At 46.5% G+C, this 27,790-nt stretch overlaps 1 protein-coding gene and 1 long non-coding RNA gene across 3 annotated transcripts in view; one reads left to right on the top strand and one right to left on the bottom strand.

The window, feature by feature from the left end:
- The window catches only part of LOC147121710 (centrosome-associated protein 350-like), a 106,318-nt gene extending 96,893 nt beyond the window's left edge, over window positions 1-9,425 (top strand). For both annotated transcript variants that reach the window (XM_085982152.1, XM_085982153.1), the window contains 2 exons: window positions 1,566-1,688; window positions 5,949-9,425. In XM_085982152.1, coding sequence (XP_085838278.1) covers window positions 1,566-1,688; window positions 5,949-6,113 — 288 coding nt within the window. In that variant the 3' untranslated portion in view covers window positions 6,114-9,425. The remainder of the gene's footprint in view (window positions 1-1,565; window positions 1,689-5,948) is intronic.
- A 1,801-nt stretch (window positions 9,426-11,226) lies between these two features.
- On the bottom strand, window positions 11,227-25,205 carry LOC147121709 (uncharacterized). The gene is made up of 2 exons (XR_015075404.1): window positions 25,171-25,205; window positions 11,227-11,619 (listed from the first exon to the last, which is right to left on the bottom strand). It is a non-coding gene; the product is annotated as an uncharacterized LOC147121709 (long non-coding RNA).
- Window positions 25,206-27,790: the final 2,585 nt, after the last annotated feature.

The following is a 27,790-nucleotide window of genomic DNA, read 5'->3' as shown; positions in this document are numbered from 1 at the left end:
TCCTGGTGTCCTGGCCAATATTTATCCCTGAACCAACACCACTAAAACAGATTATCTGACCATTATCTCATTTGTGGGATCTTGCTGTGCAAGAATTGGCTGCTGCTTTTTTTCCCTACATTACAACAGTGGCTATACTTCAAAAGTACTTAATTGGTGTAAAGCACTTTGGGACACAGTGAGATTGTGAAAGGCGCTGTATAATTGCACATTCTTTTCTTTCTTTACTTCCCAACTGAGGTTAAGCTGCATATCAGGAGCAATGGTTAAAAAGTATCAACCAGCCTATAGATCAGATTCTTCAATTTATTATTTTTGGTGTTTTAACCTTCAGGCTCATGAAGGTATTGGTGTAGAACACTTGCAGGTTTACCTGCAGAGTTGATGTATGTTTACACACCAGCTTTAGTGTTGCAGCAAAGCAGTTTCTGCTTCTCTGTGACACAGAAGTTGGAATGCATGTTAGAACCCTCCTCCCAGTAGCTCAGAGTTTCAAACCCACGCTGCGGACTCCTTACCACAGTGTAAAGCCAGCTTCGGTTCCAGCCTTGTTTCCCTTTATGCGCAGCCACGTGATGTGACCTGTTAAACTTTGCAGTGAGGGACTGAGAATGGGCATGTGCAAATCAGCTCTCCATACCCAAAGCAAACTAGAGAGCAGGGTGCTTCCTTTACTTTACTTTGTCTCTTTATAAACCGCCCCCGATGCTTCATCAGTTCGAACCGTCCCATTTCCCACACCAGTCTTTGTGGGGTCTCTCCTACCATCTGGCTGTGTTACAGAACATAAACCTACCGGAAGCTCTGCAGCTTGTGTCGCAGGAGGCCATGTCCCAGCGGGCAGGTGGGACAGTATTCAGTCTCAAAGGCTTGACACCCCCGTCTGTTAAACTGAGAAGTGATTTCAATCCCCAGCCCTTCCTGATGGGCTGGGTCCCCTGTATGAGCCCAGTTCAGCCCCACCGTTTATTGCAAGACTTCCCATAGTTCCAATTTCGAGTCTTCTGCCTACCACTTTATTAAAAATGCGACTTTCTAGGAATCCGATGGAACCAAGGATTACTTCATAGCAGACGCTGTTGGCAAAATGAAGTGCTGTACCATTTTTATAGACTGAATCGATAAATATTCATCTCCCAGCCTAGGTCTTAAGTCAAGGTAAAGTGTAAAAGATAAGTCAAACCTTTTCATCAATCTGACTTTATTTTAATGAACAGCTCCTCTGGGGATGTTGCACATTGCTTTAAACCTCAGTTGCTCTGTGGGCAGGCCTAGATTCATACCTGCTCTTGGATTTCTCTGATAGTTTAGATTAAGATTAGGGTTTCAGGCATTTATTTTTGACAACTTTTTGTCTACCCAAAATTCAGTCTCTGCTTTGATTATTTTTCTCCAGTTTTAAATAGAAGTCACAAATTGGATCAAAATGGGGAAAACACAAAGCCCCGAGTATCAAACTCTGTGCTGTGCAGACCTGTGAGAGGGTGGCAGGGTTGCGGGCTGTTTTGTGGGTGTGGTTAGGGTGTGTGCAGCAGCTGCCATTTCTCCTGTGCTTCTGTCCGCAGACCTTCATTTCCAACGAGGTCCTGAAGTTGTTTGGATTCAGAAAAGAACAAAACCACAAGACAGACTGGCAGAAGATGATGAAATTTGGCAGGAAAAAACGTGACCGAGTTGACCACATTCTGGTAAGTCCTTCAGTTCAGGAGTAGTTTACAATCTACATTAATAACTTGGATGAAGGGACCGAGTGTAATGTAGCCAAGTTTGCGGATGATACAAAGATGGGTGGGAAAGCAAGTTGTGCAGAGGACTCAAAGAACCTGCAAAGGGATATAGACTGGCTAAGTGAATCGGCAAACATTTGGCAGATGGCGTATAATGTGGAAAAGTACGAGATTATACACTTTGGCAGGAAAAATAAAAAAGCAAATTATTTAAATGGAGAGAGATTACAAAATGCTACAGTTCAGAGGGACCTGGGGGGTCCTTGTGCATGAAACACAAAAAGTTAGCATGCAGGTACAGCAAGTAATCAAAATGGAATGTTGGCCTTTATTTCAAGGGGGTTGGAGTATAAAAACAGGGAAGTCCTGCTACAACTGTACAGGGTATTGGTGAGACCACACCTTGAGTACTGCGTACAGTTTTAGTCTCCTTATTTAAGGAAGGATATACTTGCTTTGGAGGCAGTTCAGAAACGATTCACTAGGTTAATTCTAGAGATGAGGGGGTTGACTTATGAGGAAAGGTTGAGCAGGCTGGGCCTATACTCATTGGAATTTAGAAGAATGAGAGGTGATCTTATTGAAACATAAGATACTGAGGGGGCTCGACAAGGTTGATGCAGAGAGGATGTTTCCCCTCATGGGGAAATCTAGAACTCGGGGGCACAGTTTCAGAATAAAGGGTCGCCCTTTTAGAACTGAGATGAGTAATTTCTTCTGAGGGTTGTAAATCTGTGGAATTCTCTGCCCCAGAGAGCTGTGGAGGCTGGGTCATTAAATACATTTAAGGTGGAGATGACAGATTTTTGCAAGATAAGGGAGTGAAGGGTTATGGGGAGCGGGTGGGGAAGTGGCTTTGAGCCCAAGATCAGCCATGATCATCTTGAATGGCGGAGCAGGCTCGAGGGGCCAAGTGACCTAATCATGCTCCTATTTCTTATGTTCTTAGTTCTGTTTTATATAGTCCCATTACACCACGATCATAAACTCTCCTCACCGTGCAAGTGAGCTCTGCCTTATTTTAAATGGCGCAGGGTTTTGGCTGTGGCTTCCTGCCTGGCTATCCTGCTTTCACTTTCAAATTGATTTGGAAACTTGAGAACCTTTCAGTATTTCTCAGGGGTTAGCAGTGTGTAACCCCACGACATCTGCCACCTAGAAGGATAAGGGCAGCAGGTGCACGAGAACACCATCACCTCCAAGTCATGCACCATCCTGACTTGGTCATGTATCGCCGTTCCTTTATAGTCACTGGGTCAAAATCCTGGAACTCCCTACCTTGCAGCACTGTGGGAGCACCTTCACCACACGGGACTACAGCGGTTTAAGAAAAAGACCCACCATCATCATCTCGAGCAACTCGGAACAGACAATAATTTGCCAGCCTTGCCAGTGATGCCCACATCCCCAGCATGAATTTTTACCAAGTTGGTGCTTAAATCAACTAAAAATCAAATTCTTCCTTCTGTTTTTCTTTCCTCCTTGGGTCGAGCACTTCTGGGTCCTGTGTAGCACGCACTAGACACAGACTGAAGCTCTCTGTGCTCTGCCTCAGAAGAGCAACTCCTGTTACAGCAGCGTAATCTTATCCATTTCCCACTCCAGGCATCTGTATGGCCACCCTGAGTGACTTTGCCATTGCTGAGTAGTTTGCGTTCTGGACCAGTATCCTCCAGGATCACCCAAGCTCTTTCTGTCCGAGACCCTATTGCCAGCAGGGAGAAAGGAGCCCATTATCTGGCTTATTGGGCTAAATTTGATCCCCAAGTTCCAGAGAAACGTGCACCACTCCATCCATATTTTAATCTCATGTATGATATAGTGATCTACTCTGAATAAGATTAAATTTGAGGAATCATGTTGTTCAGAGATCTAGTGCCTCAAATATCATTCCTATTCCAATTTGATGAGCAGTTGTTTCTGTCAATGTGCCATTTAGGGAGGAAACTAAGAGTGGCTATTGAATGATCGTGCTATAATTCAAGAGCAGTATATTGATAAAATTCCACCCAACCACCCACAGTACTCTAGGTGACCGAGCAGTACTGGCCGCACTGGGACAGCACCACCTGGACTGACCGACACTCCCAAGCTACGGTTGCACGTGCAGGGAACCAACTTAAAGGAGGAACGTGCAGTTCACCTGCGTTTACCATCTTTTTCCCCTGCTGATGGTGTTCCTTCTTAGGCGTGCTTGACTAGAAAAAAGCCACACGGATTGGCTGTAATGCTGGACGTCTTGACACTCGACCTCCGTGTCTTGAACAGCTGTACTGCTGGAATCAAATTCAAAAGAATCGAGGGACAGGAGGAGACCATTCAGTCCCTTCAACCTGTTCCACCATTCAATTAGATCATGGCTGATCTGTACCTTAATGCTGTCTACCCTCGCCTTGGTTCTGTAACCTTTAATACCCTTTCCTGGAGGGGGAGGATGAACATCCACCTGTCGTGCTGCATATAGGTACCAACGATATAGGTAAAAAATGGGATGTGGTCCTAAAAGCTGAATATAGGGAGTTAGGAGGTAAATTATAAAATAGGACCTCAAAGGTAGTAATCCCAGGATTGCTACCAGTGCCACGTGCTAGTCAGAGTAGAAATAGAAGGATATTTCAGATGAATACGTGGCGAGAGGAACGGTGCAAGGGGGAGGGATTCAAGTTCCTGGGACATTGGAACCGGTTCTGGGGGAGGTGGGACCAGTACAAACTGGACGGTTTGCAGCTGGGCAGGACCGGGACCGATGTCCTAGGGGGGAGTGTTTGCTAGTGCTGTTGAGGGTTTAAACTAAAATGGCAGGGGGTTGGGAACTTGTGCAGAGGGACAGGAAAGGGAAGCAAGAATAGAAGCAAAAGACGGGAAGGAGAAAAGCAGAAGTGGAAGGCAGAGAAATCAATGGTGTAAATCAAACCGGGCCACAGTAAATAATAATTCTAAAAGGACTAAGTGTTAAAAAAACAAGCCTGAAGGATATAATTGGGATTACGGAAACATGGCTCCAGGGTGACCAAGGCTGGGAATTCAACATCCAGGCGTATTCAATATTCAGGAAGGACAGGCAAAAAGGAAAAGGAGGTGGGGTAGCATTGCTGGTTAAAGAGGAGATTAACACAATAGTAAGGAAGGATATTGGCTCTGATGATGTGGAATCTGTATGGGTAGAGCCGAGAAATGCCATGGGGCAGAAAACGTTAGTGGGAGTTGTATACAGACCCCCAAACAGTAATGCTGAGGTTGGGGATGGCATTAAACGAGAAATTAGAGAGGCATGCAATAAAGGCACAGCAGTTATGGGTGACTTTAATCTACATATAGATTGGGCTAACCAAATTAGTAACAATACTGTGGAGGAGGAATTCCTAGAGTGTATACGGGATGGTTTCCTGGACCAATATGTCGAGGAACCAACTAGAGATCAGGCCATCTTAGACTGGGTATTATGTAATGAGAAAGGATTGATTAGCAATCTTGTTGTGCGAGGCCCCTTGGGGAGGAGCGATCATAATATGATAGAATTCTTCATTAAGATGGAGAGTGAAGTAGTTGACTCAGAGACTAGGGTCCTGAATTTAAATAAAGGAAACTACGATGGTATGAGGCGCGAGTTGGCTAAGATGGATTGGGGAACATTACTTCAAGGGTTGATGGTGGATAGGCAATGGCAAACATTTAAAGATCGCATGGATGAACTACAGAATGTGTTCATCCCTGTCTGGCATAAAAATAAAACAAAAATGGTGGCGCAACCGTGGCTAACGAGGGAAATTAGGGATAGCATAAGATCCAAGGAGAGGACATATAAATTGGCCAGAAAAAGCAGCAAACCTGAGGATTTGGAGCAGTTTAGGATTCAACAAAGGAGGACAAAGGGATTAATTAAGAAAGGGAAAACAGAATATGAGAGTAAGCTTGCTGGGAACATAAAAACTGACTGTAAAAGCTTCTATAGATATGTGAAGAGAAAAAGATTGGTGAAGTCAAGCGTAGGTCCCTTGCAGTCAGAATCAGGGGAATTTATAATGGGGAGCAAAGAAATGACTGACCAATTAAATACATACTTTGGTTCTGTCTTCACAAAGGAGGACACAAATAACTTCCCAGAGATGTCGGGGGACATAGGGTCTAATGAGAGGGAGGAACTGAATGAAATCAGTATTTGTAGGGAAAGTGCTAGGTACCAGAAAACAAACACAATCTCTCTTGTCTGTGTTCTTGCAGGTCCAGGAGCTTCACGAGGAAGAAGCTCAGTGGGTGAATTATGATGAGGATGAGCTATGTGTGAAGATGCAGTTGGCGGATGGGATTTTTGATGCCCTGATAAAAGACACAATAAACGTACTGAATCAGATTCAGGAGAAACAGTCAAAGCTCATACCATCCTAACACTGGCCATGCCATCACCTGACTGATGGACTACAGAAGGAAGCCAGGCTTGTGCCTCCTTTGTCAAGAGAGTCGGCGAGCCGAGGGGAGTCAACCTTCAGCCTCGGAACCCATCCCACCGATCGGGTCATGTCATCTGGCGTGGGGTTTCCTCAATGAGTAGATGCTTTGGGGTACTGAACCTGTTCTAGAGTGGGTCGACAGGCAGCATGTGGATACCAGAAGTGCCAATGTTTTCCCCCTTCTATTTATACCCGCCCTTATCCCATTTATTTATCCAAACAGTAGCATAGACTTGAATTCCGAGAAGTTTGCACATTCATTTTTTTCCCCCTCTTGCATTTACGCCTATGTTTACCTTTTTATAAAATGTAACTGTGTATCGTGAGGTGCTATGGTATGTGTTTAGTGTACGCTAACTCAGTGTGAGTTGAATCCAACGATGGCCGATATCATACATTGAGATTGATTGAGCACTACCTCCGAGCTAGGAGTATATCTGCATGATTGAAGTGGAGGACAAAAAGATTGTTTGAGGTAGAAAAGTGCTTCTTACTTCATTACTATAACTCTTGATTTGTTTGTTTTGGTTTTAAGTTATTTCAGAAGGAGGAAAGTCACTTTTTATTCAATTAAACAGGCTCTGTTGTTCACATTATTTCTGGGGAAATGTCGCACGATTTGTGTGGCCTTTGAGATCACTCAAGTTGATTCAGGAGCTGCTTTTTTTTTAAAAGATAATTCGGGTCACAACACCCTGGTTTCTTGAAGTTGATCAGTGCAGTGGTTGTATTCTTTGTACTCATTTATACTCTGTGAAGCAATGGTAAAACTTATGAGCCTGAAGAAAAATCCCTGGGGGTGTCTGTCCCTTTCAGGGGTTCTGACCAGAAGCCACCTAGTGATAACCAACCCACGTTTATAAGACTGCCCCCACTCTCTGATGGCAATATCTTCCCTCCATCAGTTGTATTGGGTGCTGCTCCTATCCAAGTGTATATGCTCTAATGTTCTGCCAATGCCTCTGGTCAAGTTTTCAAGTACCTCTGCTATTTCTGCCAGCTACTGGGGGCCCCTCGAGGCAGTCCTACGTGTGACAAGAAGTCTTCAGTCATTAAAAATTAGATAAGCTGGATCTCTGATTCTCGTCCTTGAGCTACTTGCCCCACCCAGCCACCAAAACAGAAGCCCCCTGATCTCGTTGCACTGAGATTAGCCCTTGGCACCTCGCCACAGTGCCCAAGATCAACGACGTGTGGATATAACCGAATAAGGGAGGTAAATTGCTTTCCATGTTGCCATCCTTGTTCTTGAGTTGAGTTGTACTCCACATGCCCACTTTACCACTCTCCACTTGGGGATTTTTCCTTGGGCATTGCATTGGCCTGGCTTGCCCATGTAATTGAGTTTTAGCGCTACAGTAAGTGAGGACAATCTCTGTTTGACAGAGGGCGCGAGATGCTGTAAATGTGAGCGGCTGAGAAACACCAGTTTTAACTTGTTGCGGTTTTCTCTGTACCTCGCTGAGGTGATAGTGGTATTTCTCAGCCTCTCACTCCAGCAAAGCTCACTCACGAGCAGGAGTCCTGGCTGATTTTTTTTTTCTGCCTTTCATAACCCTGGGGTCTGTGAGGCTTGCCCTCGAACAATTAAGATTCAGCAGCTCACCGTACTCACTGGAGGACGTTAATTATTTTAATCAGCTGCTGTGTGATCCAGATTGTGTTTGGGTATAGTTATTCCTGTTGCGTATAGTTTTAGTGCTAAGTAAATTCATCCTTGCCTGTCTCATTGTCGGACTTGGCGCACCTATTTCAGGAGAGCAAATGGTTTCTCCTCTTTCCCCCACTGCCCCACCCCCACCCCCTTCTGCTCCCTCTTTTACTGGCTCCTTTATTTTACAGACTGGCCACAGATCACAATAATGTTCACTGGAGATCAACATACTGTGAGAATCAAAGCACAACAATCGGCCAGACCAGAGCCACAGGTTTCCAGCTGTAGATCGGAGTGTAATTTCTATCGGCGGAGCAGGGTTCTCTGTAAATGGCGAAAATGGAGCTTAAAGGAGGATCATTTTCTTTTGAGCAAAAAAATAATGGAATTTGTAAATCGGGGGGAAGTTTCTTTGAAGTGTAACTTCAGCACTGCAGTGATTACGCGGAGCTTTAACACTTTATAGCAGTGAGGTTTTCCGTGTGTGATGGAAGCCTTGAAACCGAGGTGAAAGATGTCAGCTGAGCAGAGGGAAGCCTGCCCATTGATGTGAGGTGTTCACGATACAATTGTGAAGGATTGGTCTGGTCACTGTGTAGTGAACGCATAAACACCTTTAACCATGCCGCTACTTGGCAACCAAGCCAGTTCTCTCTCCCTGTATGTTGGGCCTGTCTTCTGTTTGTTACAAAATATTAGCCAGATATCTACTTGCTGGTTTAATGTGGTCACCCTCAGACCATTGCCTTAACCCACATTGGCTACAATACTGATAGTTGGTCAAGTACTGCTAGGTTTGCAACTGGGCTGTATTGGAGTAAAGGTTATTTCACTGTGATTCTGGATAAGACCACATTTCTCTCTCTCTCGTAATTAGCCGTGTACCAAAGGAGCTGAGGCAGCATTGCAAACATGCTTCTGACCAAATTGGTTGCTGCTAACCAGGAGCGCCACCTTCACATACTAATGGGGCAGCACAGGCTGTCCCTTCAGATACAGGGCGAAACGCAAACCGCAGCATCCAAGCCAAGCACTGACAAACACAACTTGCTCACCAACTAGTGTTCTAATCCTCAGCCTGTTCGGGGATGTTGTGACCAGTTTATCCATAGGGCTTGAGTTTAAAATGGTTGCCTTAGTTACTTATATACTTGAGAAAGCCAGTACTGTGTATTGTTCAGCACAAGTGCTGGGCTGCTCGACGACACAAAAAAAGAGAATGAAACCTATTTATTAAGAACTTGAAGTTCAAATGCTGCTGTGCTCAGTGCTGTAGTGGACCGGTCTCCCCATTACATTGTGCCCAGTCTCTCAAAATATACTGGGTAGACAAATACAAGGAGACTTGCCTATGTGTACTGTACAGTGCAGAGTTACACGGAGTACTTGTATAGTGTGTGTGTAAATACTGGCTGAGCATTCCTATTTGAGGTAATTCCCTTCCCTTTTGTAATTTTTGGGGAAGGGGGTGACGTGTGTAGTATGGAAATGTAAAATAATGGGTTTTTCTCTCTATACATATCTGTATATATATTTGATAAATTGACATTAATACTTAAGAATTTTGTAAATAAACCTTTACTGATTCATAAATGGCTTTGATTTTGCGTCATTTCATTTACATGGTGAGATGTGAAGTTGGAGGGATTTCTTTTACTGATTTGCATTGTAACTTGCGTCTCTTACCCCGGGAGCCTTGCATGGATTGGAATCCTACCTCCTCTAAGTTGGATTTTAGGTGCTGAAGTGACAGATTCTATCTAATCAAACACTGGTGCTTTTATTCAACAGACTCTTGTGGAAAAAGCAGAAAGAAATCCTGTTCTTTGTGTCCTCTTGCCTGTTCTACCACATTTTGTGTGTAACTTCTCTCCTGAATGGACTGGCTCTAATTTTAAGGTTATGTCCCCTTGTCCTGGACACCCCAACCAGCAGAGAATGTTACTATCTACCCGATCAATTCCTTTCATAGAAACATAGAAGATAGGAGCAGGAGTAGGCCATTCGGCCCCTCGAGCCTGCTCCGCCATTCGATGAGATCATGGCTGATCATCCAAATTCAGTACCCTGTCCCTGCCTTCTCCCCATATCCCTTGATACCTTTAGCTCTAAGAAATATATCTAACTCCTTCTTGAATATATTTAAAGACTTGGCCTCAACTGCCCTCTGTGGTAGAGAATTCCACAGGTTCACCACTCTCTGGGTGAAGAAATTCTTCCTCATCTCTGTCCTAAATGGTTTACCCCTTATCCTTAGACTATGACCCCTGGTTCTGGACTCTCCAACGATCGGGAACATTCTACCTGCATCTAGTTTGTCCAGACCTGTCAGAATTTTATAAGTTTCGATGAGATCCCCTCTCATTCTTCTCAACTCCAGCGAGTATAAGCCCAATCGACCCAATCTCTCCTCGTACGTCATTCCTGCCATCCCAGGGATCAGCCTTGTGAATCTTCGCTGAACTCCTTCCATGGCAAGAGCATCCTTCCTGAGATAAGGCAACCAAAACTGCACACAGTACTCAAGGTGTGGTCTCATCAAGGCCCTGTACAACTGCAGCATGACATCCTTGCTCCTGTACTCAAACTCTTTCGCTATGAAGGCCAACATACCATTTGCCTTCTTCACCGCCTGCTGCACCTGCATGCTTACCTTCAGCGACTGGTGCACAAGGACACCCAGGTCTCGTTGCACTTCCCCTTCTCCCAATCTATTCCCATTCAGATAATAGTCTGTCTTTCTGTTTTTGACACCAAAGTGGATAACCTCACATTTATCCACGTTATATTGCATCTGCCCAATCACCCAACCTGTCCAAATCATCCTGGAGTTTCTCGGTATCCTCTTCGCAGCACACACGCCCACCCAGCTTTGTGTCGTCTGCAAATTTGGAGATATTACATCCAATTCCCTCGTCCAGATCATTAATATATATAGTGAACAGCTGGGGTCCTAGGACCAATCCTTGCGGTACCCCACTAGTCACTGCCTGCCACTCTGAAAACGACCCGTTTATTCCAACTCTTTGCTTTCTGTCCGCCAACCAGTTCTCTATCCAAGTCAATACCTTGCCCCCAATCCCATGTGCCCTAATTTTGCACGCTAATCTCTTATGCGGGACCTTATCGAAAGCCTTCTGAAAGTCCAAATACACCACATCCACTGGTTCTCCCTTATCTATTTTACCAGTTACATCCTCAAAAAATTCCAGTAGATTAGTCAAGCACGATTTACCTTTTTGTAAATCCATGTTGACTTTGTCCGATCCTGTCACTGTTTTCCAAGTGCTCAGCTATTACATCCTTTATAATGGATGATGTAAGCCCCCAAAGTGCGGACCAAGTGATATACAAGGTCGACGACACCGGCTTGTTGTAAGAAAGACAGACCCAATAATTGAAGTCAAAACGGTTTATTCAGGCCTAGGGAGCTATGGCTCTTGCGTCCCAACACAAGGCTCCGACTCCACCGAATCTCTTGAGGTTCACACAGTTATACACATTTTCCGAGACCTCCTACTCTAGAGGTCCAATCGATTTTAAAGTCTATACATTAATCACTAACTAGGTGTGTCTAACTTATACAAGGTAGCCTATAACAAGTTTCACTTTTCACTGCAGGGGCCTGTAGACCCTCTGATTTCTTGGAAATGAGTCATCCAGGACATGTGATTTCTGAGAAACGAGTCATTCTCTCTCTTGACCACTACTAAGTTTCTTTTTTCCAGAAAAGGGTTCTGTCAGTGTCTCTTTTTGTAAGTTTCATCTTTCTAAACTGGTATGGTCATTTCTGCAATTAAACATAGGATAATTAGTACATTTCATCTTTACACATTTTGCTGCCGCAATTGCGTTCTACTAAATGTGCCCTGTTACGCTCATTTTTAAATCTTACTTCAATGGACTCTAGCATTTTCCCTACTACCGATGTCAGGCTAACTGGTCTGTAATTCCCCGCTTTCTCTCTACCACCCTTTTTGAATAGTGGGGTAACATTAGCTACCCTCCAATCCATGGGTACAGTTCCAGATTCCAGCGAATTTTGGAAGATGATCAGCAATGCATCTACTATTTCTAGGGCCACCTCCTTAAGTACCCTAGGATGTAGATTATCAGGCCCTGGGGATTTATCAGCCTTCAATCCCGTCAATTTCCCTAACACCATTTCCCTACAAATACTGATTTCTTTCAGTTCCTCCCGCTCATCAGACCCTATGTTCTCCAACATCTCTGGGAGGTTATTTGTGTCCTCCTTTGTGAAGACAGAACCAAAATATGCATTTAATTGGTCAGCCATTTCTTTGTTCCCCATTATAACTTCCCCTGCTTCTGACTGCAAGGGAGCTACACTTGATTTCATTAATCTTTTTCTCTTCACATATCTATAAAAGCTCTTAGTCAGTTTTTATGTTCCCGGCAAGCTTATAAGCTTTTCATATTCTATTTTCCACTTCTTAATTAATCCCTTTGTCCTCCTTTGTTGAATCCTAAACTGCTCCCAATCCTCAGGGTTACCGCTTTTTCTGGCCAATTTATATGCCCTCTCCTTGGATCTTATGCTATCCCTAACTTTCCTTGTTAGCCACGGTTGAGTCACCCTTTTTGTTTTATTCTTATCCCAAACTGGGATGAACAACTTCTGTAGTTCATCCATGCAGTCTTTGAATGTTTGCCATTGCCTATCCACCGTCAACCCTTTGAGTGACATTCCCCAATCAATCCTACCCAATTTGCGCCTCATACCATCGTAGTTTCCTTTATTTAAATTCAGGACCCTTGTCTCCGAGTCAACTACTTCACTCTCCATCCTAATGAAGAATTCTATCTCATTATTATCGCTCTGACCCAAGGAGCCTCATACAACAAGATTGCTAATTAATCCTCTCTCTTTACATAATACCCAGTCTAAGATGGCCTGATCTCTGGTTGGTTCCTTGACATATTGTTCCAGAAAACCATCCCGTAAACATTCTAGGAATTCCTCCTCCACAGTATTTTTACTAATTTGGTTAGCCCAATCTATATGTAAATTAAAGTCACCCATGATGACTGCTGTGCCCTTACTGCATGCTTCTCTAATTTCCCTTTTAATGCCATCCCCAACCTCCGTATTACTATTTGGAGGTCTATATACCACTCCCACTAACGTTTTCTGCCCCTTGATATTTCTCAGTTCCACCCATACAGATTCCGCATCATCAGAGTTAATATCCTTCCTTTCAATTGTGTTAATCCCCTCTTTAACCAGCAATGCCACCCCACCTCCCTTTCTTTTTTGCCTATCCTTCCTAAATATTGAATACCCCTGGATGTTGAGTTCCCAGCCTTGGCCACCCTGGAGTCATGTTTCTGTAATCCCAATCAAATCATCTTAATTTACCTCTATTTGCGCAGCTAATTCATCCACCTTGTTCCAAATGCTCCTTGCATTAAGACACAAAGCCTTCAGGCTTGTTTTTTTAACGCTCTCAGACCTATATGAATTATTATTTACTGTGACCATGTTTGATTTAAACCGTTGAGTTCTTTGCCTTCTAATTTTGTTTTTCTCCTTCCTGTCTTTTGCTTTTTTCCTTGTTTCCCTTTCCTCTGTCTCCCTGCTCAGGTTCCCAACCGCCTGCTGTTATGTTCATTAATAATTAGACATTCTTATTATGAACACAGCTAGCTTCTAGCTAGTTATTTATTCAGTACACGTTCTCTAGGTACAGTATCTGTAGAGGCTTCCATGTGTGCTCCTGTGTGCAGGCTGCCATCTTGACTGTTGCCTTCTGGGTTGCCTAGTGCCTCATGGGTAATGTAGTCTTAAACATACAGCTATATACAGCTCTACACAGCTCCACCGAGTGTCCACTATAGAGTGACATGCTATTGATCACTACATCCCCCTTTGAGGTTTAACAAAATCAATATCAATCAACTTTCAAGAAAACAATAAAGATAATATCAGTAACACTTTTGTTAGTGCTCTATAAACATAAACATTTTCAAAACAGTCAACACATTTTCAAAGCTTTACATTGTACTCAAAGATTAAGTCTATCAGGCTCTTTTACTTCACGTGTGGATCTTCTCAACACGGGTAAGTCTGATGTGTCTTCATGAGACTGTTCTGGCGGTGAATGACAAGATGCAGTTGCGGCATTGTCATCAATCTGGTCTTGAATAGTCTCTTGTGTTTTTAGGAGGGAACGGCGGTTCCTCCTGAGAATCTGTCCTTCCTCAGTTCTAACAGTGTATGACCTTGGTCCTACTTCCTCAAGAACTGTAGCTTTCCTGTTCCATGCATCTGGATCCTCAATCCTGACAACATCATCCTTTGTCAATGGTTTTAGAGTTTTGGATGACTTGTCATAGTATGATTTCTGTTTCAGCTTTAACAGTTGAAGTCTCTGTCTCAGTTCCTCACTTTGCTGTTCTTTTGCACAGCAGGGTAGCGTGGTGCGCAACTTGTGACCCATTAGTAGTTCAGGTGAAGAACCACAGTCTAAAGGTGAGGCTCGGTAGCTCAGCAGGGCGAGATAAGGATCAGACTTGCTTTCTGTCGCTTTCTTCAGTAGCTGCTTGAGAACTTGAACACCTTTCTCTGCCTTACCATTTGACTGAGCATACAAAGGACTGGATGTGATGTGCTGAAAGTCATAATGTGCTGCAAACTGTTGCCACTCCTTACAGTTGAAGCACGGACCATTGTCGCTAACGGCAATCCTGGGAATTCCATGTCTGGCGAAGGTGGATTTCACATGCATTATGACACTGCTTGCTGTGGTGCTTGAGAGCAGCGCCATCTCAGGATAGTTAGAATAGTAGTCAATCACTATTAGATAGTCTTTACCATTTAAATGAAAAAGGTCCATACCAACTTTTTGCCATGCTGCTGTTGGTATGTCAGCTACTATCATTGGTTCCTTTGCTTGTTTGTTTTGGTGTTTCTGACATGTCTCACATTTGCCTATCATGTTCTCAATGTCCTTATTTATGCCAGGCCAATAAACAGTGTCTCTTGCTCTCCTTTTGCATTTTTCAATTCCGAGGTGTCCCTCATGAATCCTTTTGAGCATGTCTTGACGTAGAGCCTGTGGAATGACTATTCTGTTCTGTTTTAGTAATAGTCCACTTGCGACACTCAATTCTGACCTTGTGAAAATATTTTGGACAGGAACCTTTTGGCCAACCATGATGAGTGTTCTCTATTACTGTTTGTAATACTGTATATTTTACTGTTTCTTCTGCTATTTGCTTTGATTTTGTGTCTGACACGGGCAGCGCAGCAGTGACCATACTCACATGAACATCCATGTCTTCAGTAGAGCTCACATGACTCATTGTGGGTGCTCGGGATAGTGCATCTGCTAACACTATGTATTTGCCTGGTGTGTAGAACAGTTCAAAGTCATATCTTTGCAGCTTCATCATGAGTCGTTGAATCCTTGGAGACATCTCATTCAGGTTTTTTTTCATGATGGCAACCAGAGGGCTGTGGTCTGTCTCAACTGTGAAGGTGGGAAGTCCATATATGTAGCCATGAAGCTTTTCTAGTCCAACTACCAAGCCTAGACATTCCTTTTCAATCTGGGCGTATCGACACTCCGTATCAGTCATAGACCTGGAGGCATAGGCAACAGGCTTCCAATCTTCACCATCTGCTTGTAGCAAGACCGCACCTAGGCCATCTTTTGATGCATCCGTTGACACTTTGATTCTTTTTGTTGGGTCAAAGAAGGTGAGTACAGGTGTGGTTGTCAGCACTGTTTTGAGGTTTATCCACTCTTGTTCATGTCTTTCTGTCCATGCGAACTCATTTGTTTTATGTAGCAGGTCTCGCAGACAGGCTGTCTTGGCTGACAAGTTAGGAATGAACTTTCCAATGACGTTTATCATCCCCATGATGCGTAGCACTCCTTTTTTGTCAGTGGGTCGGGGCATTTTGAGTATGGCGTTTACTTTTTCCATATCTGGCTCTATTCCTTTACCAGATAGATTATCTCCTAGGAAAGTGAGTTCTGGACGCCAAACTGACACTTGGCTTTGTTGAGCTTCAGTCCATTCCGGCATATGCTCTGTAGCACTTTAGTCAGTCTCTCATTGTGTTCTTTCAATGTGGAGCCCCAGATGATAATGTCATCAACATAGACCCGAACTCCTTCCAGACCTTCAATTATGTGTTCCATCGCTCTATCAAAGATTTCAGATGCAGATATTATCCCGAAAGGCATTCTGAGGAAACAATACCTGCCAAATGGTGTGTTGAAGGCACAGTATTTGGTGCTCTCTTCATCCAGTTTTAGTTGCCAAAATCCTTGTGAGGCATCGAGCTTTGTAAAGTATCTGGCACCTGACATTTCACTGGTGATTTCTTCTCACTTGGGAATCTGGTAGTGTTCACGTTTTATGTTTGCATTTAAGTCCTTTGGATCCATGCATATTCTTAGATCATTGTTCTTTTTCTTTACACATACCATGGAGTTAACCCAGTCTGTTGGCTCTTCGACTTTCCTGATGACTCCTAGTGTGGTCATTCTGTCCAGTTCATTCTTGAGCCGGTCACGCAGGGGTGCTGGAACTCTTCGTGGAGCATGTACCACTGGCTGAGCATCCTGCTTTAGCTGGATCTTGTAAGTGAATGGTAGAACTCCAAATCCTTTGAACACATCCTGGAAATTATTCACTACAGAATCCACTGAGTCATCTGGTCTGCTTATGGCACAGCTTATACGGTAGACTCTTTTGACCAGTTCTAAGTCCTCACAAGCTTTGTCACCCAGTAGTGAATCAAGCCTTTCAGCCACAACAGAAAACATGAGATGATGCACTTTGTCTTTGACTGTCACTTTAAGTCTGCATACACCTAAGCTATCTATTTTCTGTCCATTATAGTCCTTCAGTAGTACTGACTTTTTCTGTATTTTGGGCTTTTCTTTCATATTGTTAATGTCACTCATACTGATTATGTTTGCTTTTGCCCCAGTGTCCAGTTTCAATGTAACTAATGCTCCATTTATCTGCAGTGGGATCATCCATTTGTCCTCTTTTACTGCATTAACTTTATGTTCAGCATTGTCTATTTCTGAGGGCTGCACATTTTCTGCATCTTTTTTGATATCGTCACGACACCATTCCTACAAAAAATGTCTCACTTACATCAGTGTCCTCAATCACATTAACTCGTTGCCCTTTCATCGTTTTTACTTTTGAAAAGCATTGTTTGGCAAAGTGATTCTTTCCATTACACTTCGTGCACATTTTTCCAAACGCTGGGCATTGTCTTAACTGGTGTTTGTAACCACAGCGTTTACAATTAAAAATGTCATCCTCCGATTGCTTTTCATTTCTGTTCTGCCCACGTTTCTTCCCCTTGTAGGACACAGCACCGACAGCAGCATTATCACTCATTACATTCGCATCATTATTGATTTCACTGAAAGTCTTCACGTGATTTCGAGCTAGCTCGCTGGCTTTGCATATTTTCACTGCATGTTCCAAATTTAGTTCGGTTTCTCTCAACAGACGTTCCCTGACTTTTTTATCATGAATACCAAACACAATCTGGTCACGAATCATGGATGCTTTGAGCTCAGAGAAATTAAATGTCTGTGCTTTCAGTTTCAGATCAGTTATAAAGCTAACAAAAGTCTCATTTTGTTGCTGTGTCCGAGAACGGAAGATGTATCTTTCATACGTCTCATTCTTTTTGGGAGAGCAATGTGCATCAAATTTTTTTAGCACATCTTCTAATTTTTCTCTGTTCTCCGCTGGATTAAATACAAATGTATTAAATACCTCTATCGCCTGTGGGCCTTGCAACCGTAAGCAGCAACGCTATCTTCCTTGCATCTGGCTTCGTACCGAATCCGATGGCTGCAATGTAGAGTTCGAATTGTTGTTTAAAAATCCGCCAATTGTAGTCGACATTTCCATCGAGATTCAAACCTCCTGGTGGCTTCAAATTCTCCATGTCGCTTTTCACAATTTTCAGCAGATCTTCACCACCCTGGTACCATGTTATGTTCATTAATAACTAGACATTCTTATTATGAACACAGCTAACTTCTAGCTAGTTATTTATTCAGTACACGTTCTCGAGGTACAGTATCTGTAGAGGCTTCCATGTGTGCTCCTGTGTGCAGGCTGCCATCTTGACTGTTGCCTTCTGGGTAGCCTAGTGCTTCATGGGTAATGTAGTCTTAAACATACAGCTATATACAGCTCTACAGAGTTCCACCTAGTGTCCACTATAGAATGACATGCTATTGATCACTACACCTGCCACTTTAGTTTAAACCCTCCCCAAAAGCACTAGCAAACACACCCCCTAGGACATCGGTCCCGGTCCTGCCCAGGTGCAAACCGTCCCGTTTGTACTGGTCCCACCTCTCCCAGAACCGGTTCCAATGTCCAAGGAATTTGAATCCCTCCCCCTTGCAGCATTCCTCTAGCCATGTATTCATTTGAAATCCTAAAAACCTAAATCAAATCAAATGTTTTAAAATCCTGGAAAAGTCACGAACTGAAGTGCTACTTGACTGGCTGGCCTCGCCCACTGCCTGCCCCTGTCAGCTGCTAGTGTGGCGGAGCCATCAAAGGACTCAGATCGTTTGTATATACAGTAATTCCTTTAACAACATGTTAGCTACAGTCTGTATCTTTATTTATGCTGTTTAACTGTACAGAGTGTGGTTACTTTAACAGCGCGGTTAAAACGTGATGACGTCACGACGTTCATCACGTGATCCCCCACTGGCAGGAAAACGTGATGACGTCATGACGTCAGACACAGGACTGCAGGGGCAGTCCTCGTGGAGCCTCCAGAGAGAGCAGACCTACATTCGATGTTATCCTGCAGTTTCTTCTTGAAGCCTGTTTGTTTCATTAAAGTTCATTTTGTTTGATCGCCTGAGTCAAACTCAGTCTTTTAGTTAGGAACCCACGTTCCTACATTGGTGACCCCCGACGACCGACATCAGTTTCCAGGCCGCAGGCACCACGCTCCTTTGCGACGTCTCCATGGGTGTTCCCCGACCTATCATGACAGTCGCATGGCGCCGGAAGGTGTTTGACGCCATACTCGGGTTGTCACACCCTGGTATGAAGGCTTCACAACGGCTAATGTCGGCGAAGTTCGTCTGGAAGGGTTTGCACCTCGATGTCCGTGACTGGGCCAACACCTGCGTGGTCTGCCAGAAGGCCAAAGTCCAGCGTCATGTAAAAGCTCCAGTGGCTACGTTCGCTGTTCTGGAGCGTCGTTTCAACCACGTGCATGTGGACCTTGTGGGGTCACTTCTGCCTTCTCATGGTTATACGCATCTCCTCACCATGGTGGACCGCACCACTAGGTGGCCAGAGGCAATTCCTTTGGTTTCCACCACTTCGGCAGACGTCGCTAGAGCTTTCATCTCCTGTTGGGTTGCTCGTTTCGGGGTACCAGCGGACATCTCTTCCAATCGCGAGCCACAATTTTCCTTGGAGCTTTGGAACGCTGTAGCTCAGGGGCTCGGCACCAAACTTCATCGCACCACCGCCTATCATCCACAGGCGAACGGCCTTTGCGAGCGATTCCACAGGTCGCTTAAAGCCGCCCTACAGGCCAGTCTTCAAGGTGCGGGATGGGTGGGCAGACTCCCATGGGTCCTTTTGGGTCTTCGTACGGTGCCCAAAGACGACCTGCAATCGTCCTCGGCCGAACTCGTTTATGGCCAGCCGCTCCGAGTACCAGGAGATTTCCTCCCTTCTCCCACAGAGCCATGGTCCGCCTCCCAGCAACTCGTCAGCCACCAGGAAGCGGCCAGATGCTTCGCTCCAGTGCCTACATCAAATCACGGCCTACAGAGCTCCCACGTGCCAGCGGAGCTGAAGAACGCCGAGTATGTATTTATCTGCCATGACGCTCGCCGGGATCCGCTCAAGCCCCCTTACACTGGTCCTTTCCGCGTCATCGAATCAGGAGATAAATCCTTTTCGGTCGACATCGGAGGAAAGCCGGATCACATTTCGGTGGACCGGTTGAAGCCGGCTCACCTGGACCTGGACCGCCCAGTCGTCGTCGCTCAACCGCCGAAACGTGGCCGACCAACCACAGCCGCCCGCCAGCTCATCCACACTCGCCCCGCCAGCTCGACCACCGTCCATCAGCTTCTTCTGCAGGGTTACTGAAGTCGCTCGGACAGACTTGTCAGGCCTCCTCGACGTCTCACTTTTGCTGTTAAAGACAATTTCTGGGGGGGCGCATGTGGCGGAGCCACCAAAGGACTCAGATCGTTTGTATATAATTCCTTTTAACAACATGTTAGCTACAGTCTGAGTCTGTATATTTATGCTGTTTAACTGTACAGAGTGTGGTTACTTTAACAGCGCGGCTAAAACGTGATGACGTCACGCCGTTCATCACGTGATCCCCCACTGGTGGGAAAACATGATGACGTCATGACGTCAGACACAGGACTGCAGGGGCAGTCCTCGTGGAGCCTCCAGAGAGAGCAGACCTACATTCGATGTTATCCTGCAGTTTCTTGTTAAAGCCTGTTTGTTTCATTAAAGTTAGTTTTGTTTGTGATGAAATATTCCATTCATCACTGCCTGTGATTGTGGTTGGTTTCAGGTTCCCCCTTACCATTGTATTGCCTGTGACTGTGGTTGGTTTCAGGTTTCTCCTCACCATTGTATTGTGTATTGGAATGTATGGAATGTGTTGTGTGTAGGGCTCCGCCCATACCTGGCCTCTATGTAAGCCAGCTCAGTCTGGCCTCACAGCCAATACTGCAGACCTCCAGGGAAGATACCTCTCTCCACTGCGTGTTATCTTCTAAGTTAATAAAAGCCTTGTTTTGTTTCGCTAACATCGAGTCTCGGGATTATTGAGGCACATCAATTTTATTAACTTATTTTTCAACACAATGGATCAACTCCTGAAACCCGAACGTTTGGATTTGGATCAGCATGCTCCGGACGCATCAGCACGCTTCAGACACTGGTTTATGTGTATGGAATTCTTCCTGGACAATTCCGCAGCCGTCAAAGACGCTACGGGCGCTGCGAGTATGAAACTCGGAATTCTGCGGAATTGGGTAAGCCACCGGGTTTACCGCCTCATCCAAGACGCCGACACGTACCTGGCCGCCTGCGACATCTTAAAGGCGCATTACCAGCAGCCTACGAATGAGGTGTATGCTAGGCATCTGCTCGCCACTCGCGCACAGCGACCTGGGGAATCGGTGGAGGAGTTCCTAGGCACCCTGAAAATGCTTGGCAAAGACTGCAAGTGCCGAGATGTAAAAGCCGCAGTGTACACCGACGAGCTTGTCCGCGATGCCTTTATTACAGGCCTCAGCTCCACTTACATCCGGCAAAGACTGCTGGAAAAAATGGGATTGCACCTGAAACCGGCTGCGGACACCGCGCGATCCCTGGATGTGGCCCAGAGAAACTCGGACGCCTACTCTTCAGCCCGCGCCGTCCACGCCGCCACGTGTGCACCAAGGGCGCCGCCATCTTGGAGGGCATCTTCCCCGCCCGGCAGCCCGACACCGTCGGGGCCCCGCTCTCCCCCCAGAAGCCCTACGACAGCCGCGACGCGTCAGGGACCCAACTGCTACTTCTGCGGGCAGCCAAAGCACACCAGAAACCTGTGCCCGGCGAAAGGCACCACCTGCTTTAAGTGCGGTAAGAAGGGGCACTTTGGGAAGGTGTGCAGAGGGAACCCCGCTGGAAAACCAAAACCCGCCACCGCCGCGTGTGCCCCGTGGGAGCGGCCATCTTGGACGCCATCTTGCCCGACCTCGTGGGGTCCGCCATCTTGTGAGCAGACAGCGCGGACGCCATCTTGTCTCGATCAGGGCCCTACAGTGGCATCGGTCACAGTGGACCAGACCAGGCCCCACCCGCTATCCAAATCAATGGTGGACATCGAGGTAAACGGGTGCGGGGTTAAATGTTTAATTGACAGTGGAAGCACGGAGAGTTTTATCCACCCGGAACTGGCACGACAACTCTCCCTAAAGGTGGTCCCTACTCGGGGTACCATCTCTATGGCTGATAAAACCCAGACATCGACCATTCTGGGTTACTGCACAGTACAATTGTCCGTTAACGGGACTGTATACGATAATTTTAAAGTATTAATCATGAAGAATCTATGCGCGAGCGTGATCTTGGGTCTGGATTTCCAGTGCAACCACCAAAGCATCACGCTCAAGTACGGTGGGTCCCAGCCGCCCCTCACAGTGTGCGGCCTGGCTACCCTGAAGGTAAAGCCGCCTTCGCTATTCGCGAACCTTACCCCTAACTGCCGGCCAATAGCGACCAAAAGCAGGAGGTACAGCTGGGAGGACAGGCGGTTTATCGCGACCGAGGTAGACAGGCTCCTGAAAGAGCGCATTATTGAATGCAGCAATAGCCCGTGGCGCGCCCAAGTGGTGGTGGTAAGGGGTAGCGAGAAGAAACGGATGGTGATCGACTATAGCCAAACGATCAACAGGTACACCCAACTAGACGCCTACCCGCTACCCCGCATATCAGAAATGGTGAACCAAATCGCCCAATACCGGGTGTTCTCCACCATCGACCTCAAGTCAGCGTACCACCAGCTCCCTATCAGACCAGAGGACCGCCCGTACACCGCCTTCGAGGCGAACGGACGCCTCTACCAATTCCTCAGAGTCCCCTTTGGGGTGACGAATGGGGTCTCGGTCTTCCAGAGGGAGATGGATCGCATGGTCGATGACCACCACTTGCAGGCAACCTTCCCCTACCTCAACAACGTCACCATCTGCGGTCACAACCAGCAGGATCACGACTCGAACCTCGAGAGGTTCCTGAAAACCGCACAAAAACTCAACCTCACCTACAATGAGGACAAGTGCGTTTTCAACACCACGCGCCTCTGCATACTAGGCAGCGTGGTGGAGAATGGGGAAATCGGACCAGACCCCGACCGATTGCGCCCCCTACGGGAGCTGCCCCTGCCCAACACTCCCAAAGCCCTGAAAAGGTGCCTGGGGTTATTTTCTTATTATTCCCAATGGGTCCCCAACTACTCCGACAAAGCCCGCCCCCTCTTGAAAGCATCCTCTTTTCCGCTCTCTGCTGAGGCCCATGCCGCCTTCAAAAGCATTAAGCAGGATATTGAGCGGGCCACGCTACAGGCAGTGGACGAGGACACTCCACTTCAAGTGGAAAGTGATGCGTCTGACTTTGCCTTGGCGGCCACCCTCAACCAGGCGGGGCGGCCCGTAGCTTTCTTCTCGAGGACCCTCCAAGGGCCCGAGATCAGACACTCCTCCGTGGAAAAGGAGGCCCAAGCCATCGTGGAGGCAGTGCGCCACTGGCGCCACTACCTAGCCGGCAAACGCTTCACCCTACTTACCGACCAGCGGTCGGTAGCGTTTATGTTCAATAATAAACAGAGGGGGAGGATCAAAAATGATAAGATTCTTAGGTGGCGGATCGAGCTCTCCACCTTCGAGTATGACATCATTTACCGGCCAGGGGCCCTTAACGAATCCCCAGATGCCCTCTCACGAGGGATGTGCGCCAGCGCCACCGGGGATCGGTTACAGACCCTCCACAACGACCTCTGCCACCCAGGGGTCACGCGGCTGTTCCACTTCATAAAGTCCCGCAACTTACCCTACTCGATTGAGGAAGTTCGGTCTCTGACCAGGAACTGCCGCACTTGCGCTGAGTGCAAGCCTCGGTTCTACCACCCTGATAGAGCCCACTTAATCAAAGCTACACGACCCTTTGAGCGGCTCAGCTTAGATTTCAAGGGCCCCCTCCCGTCCGTCGACCGCAATGTTTACTTCCTGAACATTGTGGACGAATACTCCCGGTTCCCATTCGCCTTCCCCTGCCCAGACATGACCAGCGCCACGGTCATTAAATGCCTCAACAGCCTGTTCTGCCTGTTCGGCATGCCGAGCTACATCCACACGGATAGGGGGGCGTCCTTCATGAGTGAAGAGCTACGCCAGTACATGCTGTCCAGGGGTATCGCCACGAGCCGTACCACCAGCTACAACCCCCGGGGTAACAGTCAAGTGGAGCGAGAGAACGGGACAGTATGGAAAGCAGTCACTCTAGCTCTGAGGACCAAGGGCCTCCCTATCTCCCGCTGGCAGGAAGTCCTCTCAGATGTGATCCATTCGATACGGTCGCTATTGTGTACTGCCACTAATGCCACGCCTCATGAACGAATGTTTAGCTTCCCCCGGAAATCCACCTCAGGCGTATCCATGCCGTCATGGCTCTCCACCCCGGGTCCGGTATTCGTGCGAAGGCATGTGAGGGGCCATAAGACGGACCCTCTCGTGGAGCCAGTGCACCTACTCCACGCCAACCCCCAATACGCGTATGTCCGGCACGCCGACGGAAGGGAGGACACCGTGTCAATAAAAGACGTCGCCCCAGCCGGTAACGACAACAACCACGGCAATAGCAGCAACAACGACCACAGCAACTCTTACCCACCCACTACTCTTTCATCACCCCCGGAAGAACATCGACCAACGGCACCCCCACCAACTACCCCTTCAACAACCCTGGCGGCACCCCCGGCAGAGACCCAGGAGGCCACCGGGGACACCCAGCCGACACCCGCGACACCACAACAGCCACGTCGGTCGCAGAGGACTACCAAACCCCCGAACAGACTAAATCTATAGAAGGGGTGAATGTGATGAAATATTCCATTCATCACTGCCTGTGATTGTGGTTGGTTTCAGGTTCCCCCTTACCATTGTATTGCCTGTGACTGTGGTTGGTTTCAGGTTTCTCCTCACCATTGTATTGTGTATTGGAATGTATGGAATGTGTTGTGTGTAGGGCTCCGCCCATACCTGGCCTCTATGTAAGCCAGCTCAGTCTGGCCTCACAGCCAGTACTGCAGACCTCCAGGGAAGATACCTCTCTCCACTGCGTGTTATCTTCTAAGTTAATAAAAGCCTTGTTTTGTTTCGCTAACATCGAGTCTCGGGATTATTGAGGCACATCAGTTTGATCACCTGAGTCGAACTCAGTCTTTTAGTTAGGAACCCACGTTCCTACATTGGGCCAATACAGATTGGCTTTGCCACCTGGGATGGCACATTCCTTTGCAGAAGTGCTCTTATCTAAAACCTTCACAGCCGTTCATACAGTGACCATTAAAAAAAACGCAATCTCCTGAACCTCAAACTTTAGAAGTTTTACAAAAATTCTCTCTCTCTCCCCCCCATCAAAATAAAGTCCCGCCGCCCCCCCCCTTAAAGGACGATCAATCAAGACGTATTATTGAGTTAACAATAACACGCCACTGGACTAAGATATTGGGTTAGAAAAGCATGGAAGCTTGTTACTAGGGCGCACTTACACATTCCTGTCTCACCCTTTCCCACTGGGCCGATGTTGAGTTCAACAGCGTCACAATCCCAGATATTGACACGTAAGAAACTAACAATTAGCCCACTCGCCCCTCTCTAAAGGCACACCTCTTGGTGGGGGGTATCCTATACACGCCTATCCTAACACTTCCAACCAAAAATGAGTGTCTCAGGTAAGATCACAACAAAGCTCTTTTGCTTGGTGTATAATTTCCCTTAACCTGCAGGGCGGCCTCATGTTCAACAATCTGTCGATTCATTGCGAATTATAGAAAGTTGCGGTTTTATTTTGAAATGCAGGGCCGTTTGTTGCATGAAGAATTTTTGTTTTTAAAGCATACATTCCACAAAAGGTCCTTGTTTTAGCTGGGTCTCAATGCCTTAGTCCCGATTAACCGCGGTTAGAGGTCAGTTGTTAGGGGCGGTGTTCCCTTGTTAAAGGGGAACCGACCCCGTCACTGTTTTGGAGCTGGTAAAGAACCCCACAAGGTGGTTTTGGGGGGTGGGGTGTGGAGGGCACCTCTCCCCTCCCTTAGTAACTTAGATCAAGGATTTTACTGATAATATATAAAACAGAAGGTGGGGGATTTACACCAGAGCTTCCAGTGACACCACGGATTGTTGTGACCCAACTTTCGAATCAGTTCGATTTCAGCCTTAAAATCACTCGCAGCCTCCTGGTTTGTGTGTTTGTTGGGGGCTGGGGATCCTGGTTTTGAGTCCGTGTCTTTTCTTCTACTGCGGAAGTGTCCCAATGATTGGGGTCTCTGTTCCCCAGTTTTCTCCCCTCCAGGGCTGCCAACTCAGGTTTGATCACATGACCTCCGGCCCCCCACGCTCCCGGCATTGGCCGCCAATCCTCGCGGTGCCTGCCCTTCCCAGGGCAATCGGAAAGCGAACAAACTGTTTATTCTTGACTGTCAGTCAAACAGTCTTTTTTTTTATCCCCCCCATCTCCAATATTTCTAGAACTAGCAAACAAAAGCGTTCAAAAAACCTTTCTTTTAAAAAAATTGTTTTTAAGGCCCCTGTAATTTTTCTCTTTTGCCTGCAGCAGTGTCCTGGAGATTAGTGTTTAATTCCTGGAGACTCCAGGGCAATCCTGAAGGGCTGGCGACCCTGCTCGCCTCTCTTGCTGGGGTACGAGCTCCATGGGCATCCATTGAACTCTGGCATTCCACCCAGGCTGTTCAACTTGGAGGGCTTCACAGTTCAGCCCCAATTTGCCATATTCACCTGACATTTGAGGGTCCCCCCAATTCTGGCCCCATGGGTTCAAAGGTGTCGGTTATCTAGAAAGTACGTTTGAAGCGGGTGAATCAGAATAAAGTGTCCCTCCGCACACACACACCATTTTCAGTGTTCCGCTGTCACCGACGATCAGAGTCTGGACCGCTTCCCAACAAATTTAGGTCATGACTCTGGAGCCTCTCGCTGTTATTCCATCCTCCTATAACCTGCAGGTTTTTAGAAACAAACATTTTACTTCCTTTTAGAAGGGGACCATTCAGCCCATTGTGCCTGTTCTGCCTCTTTGACAGAGCTATCTGATTAGTCCCACTTCTCTGCTCTTTCCCTGTAGCCCTGTAAATTTTCTCCCCTTCCAAATATCTATCTAACCCCCTTTTGAAAGTTATTATTTAATCTGCTTACCCCACCCTTTCAGGCAATGCATTCCAGATCATCATAACTCGCTACATAAAAAAATTCTCCTCGCCTCCCCTTGGTTCTTTTGCCAATTATCATAAATCCAGGTCCTCTGGTTACCGACCCTCCTGCCAGTGGAAACAGTTTCTCCCTATCTACTCTATCAAAACACTTCATAATTTTGAACACCTCTATTAAATCTCCCCTTAATCTTCTCTACTCTAAGGAGAACAATCCCAGCTTCTGTAGTCGTCTCCTCTAATTGACCACCTTTGATGGTGTCCCACATTATGGGCTTTTTCCGCTTTGACTTCTCGATGTAACAATGAGCTGGCTGTTAAGCCTGATGCCCGCTGTCCCTGATGAGGCAAAGAAGTTGCTTCACAATAGGTACTGACTGAGGGCATTGGATTGCCTGGAATCTCCAGGAATGAAGAATTAATCTCCTGGGCATTGCTGTGAGCATAAACCCAGGAGAAAGATCACAGTGGAGTTAAAAATAATTGTTTTTTTTCCCATTTTCTTTGAACACAGGTATATTAGCTATAAAAATATTTAAGAAGTCACACAACACCAGGTTATAGTCCTGGTGTTGTGTGACTTCTTACATTTGTCCACCCCAGTCCAACTCCGGCATCTCCACACCATAAAAATATTTGAGATGGGGCAGAAAGGTCTGTTCGACCGGGCAGGGCAGTTGGAGGCGGGAGGTCATGTGATGAAGTTTCCAGGAATAAGCTACCAGGGTCAACGTTGCAAGGACTCTGAGCTGTGCAGAGTTAGAATGTGCCAGACGGTCACGAGAGCAGCTCCTGGAGATTTTCTATCCACTGGGATCAGTGAGCAGAGAATGGCGGGGAAGAGTGCCCGCGATCCTTGGCCATGGGCTGGCCGTGGGCACCATGCGACGGCGGCCTCTCGGGGCCTTGCAAGGGTTACTTGGAAATCTGTTGTGACCTGAGG

Source organism: Somniosus microcephalus, chromosome 3 (genome assembly GCF_052327205.1).
Source record: "Somniosus microcephalus isolate GS21.2 chromosome 3, FLI_Smic_1.0, whole genome shotgun sequence".
Classification (NCBI taxonomy): domain Eukaryota; kingdom Metazoa; phylum Chordata; class Chondrichthyes; order Squaliformes; family Somniosidae; genus Somniosus; species Somniosus microcephalus.
The sequence above is the reverse complement of the archived record's forward strand: the minus strand, read 5'-3'. Positions and strand labels throughout refer to the sequence as shown.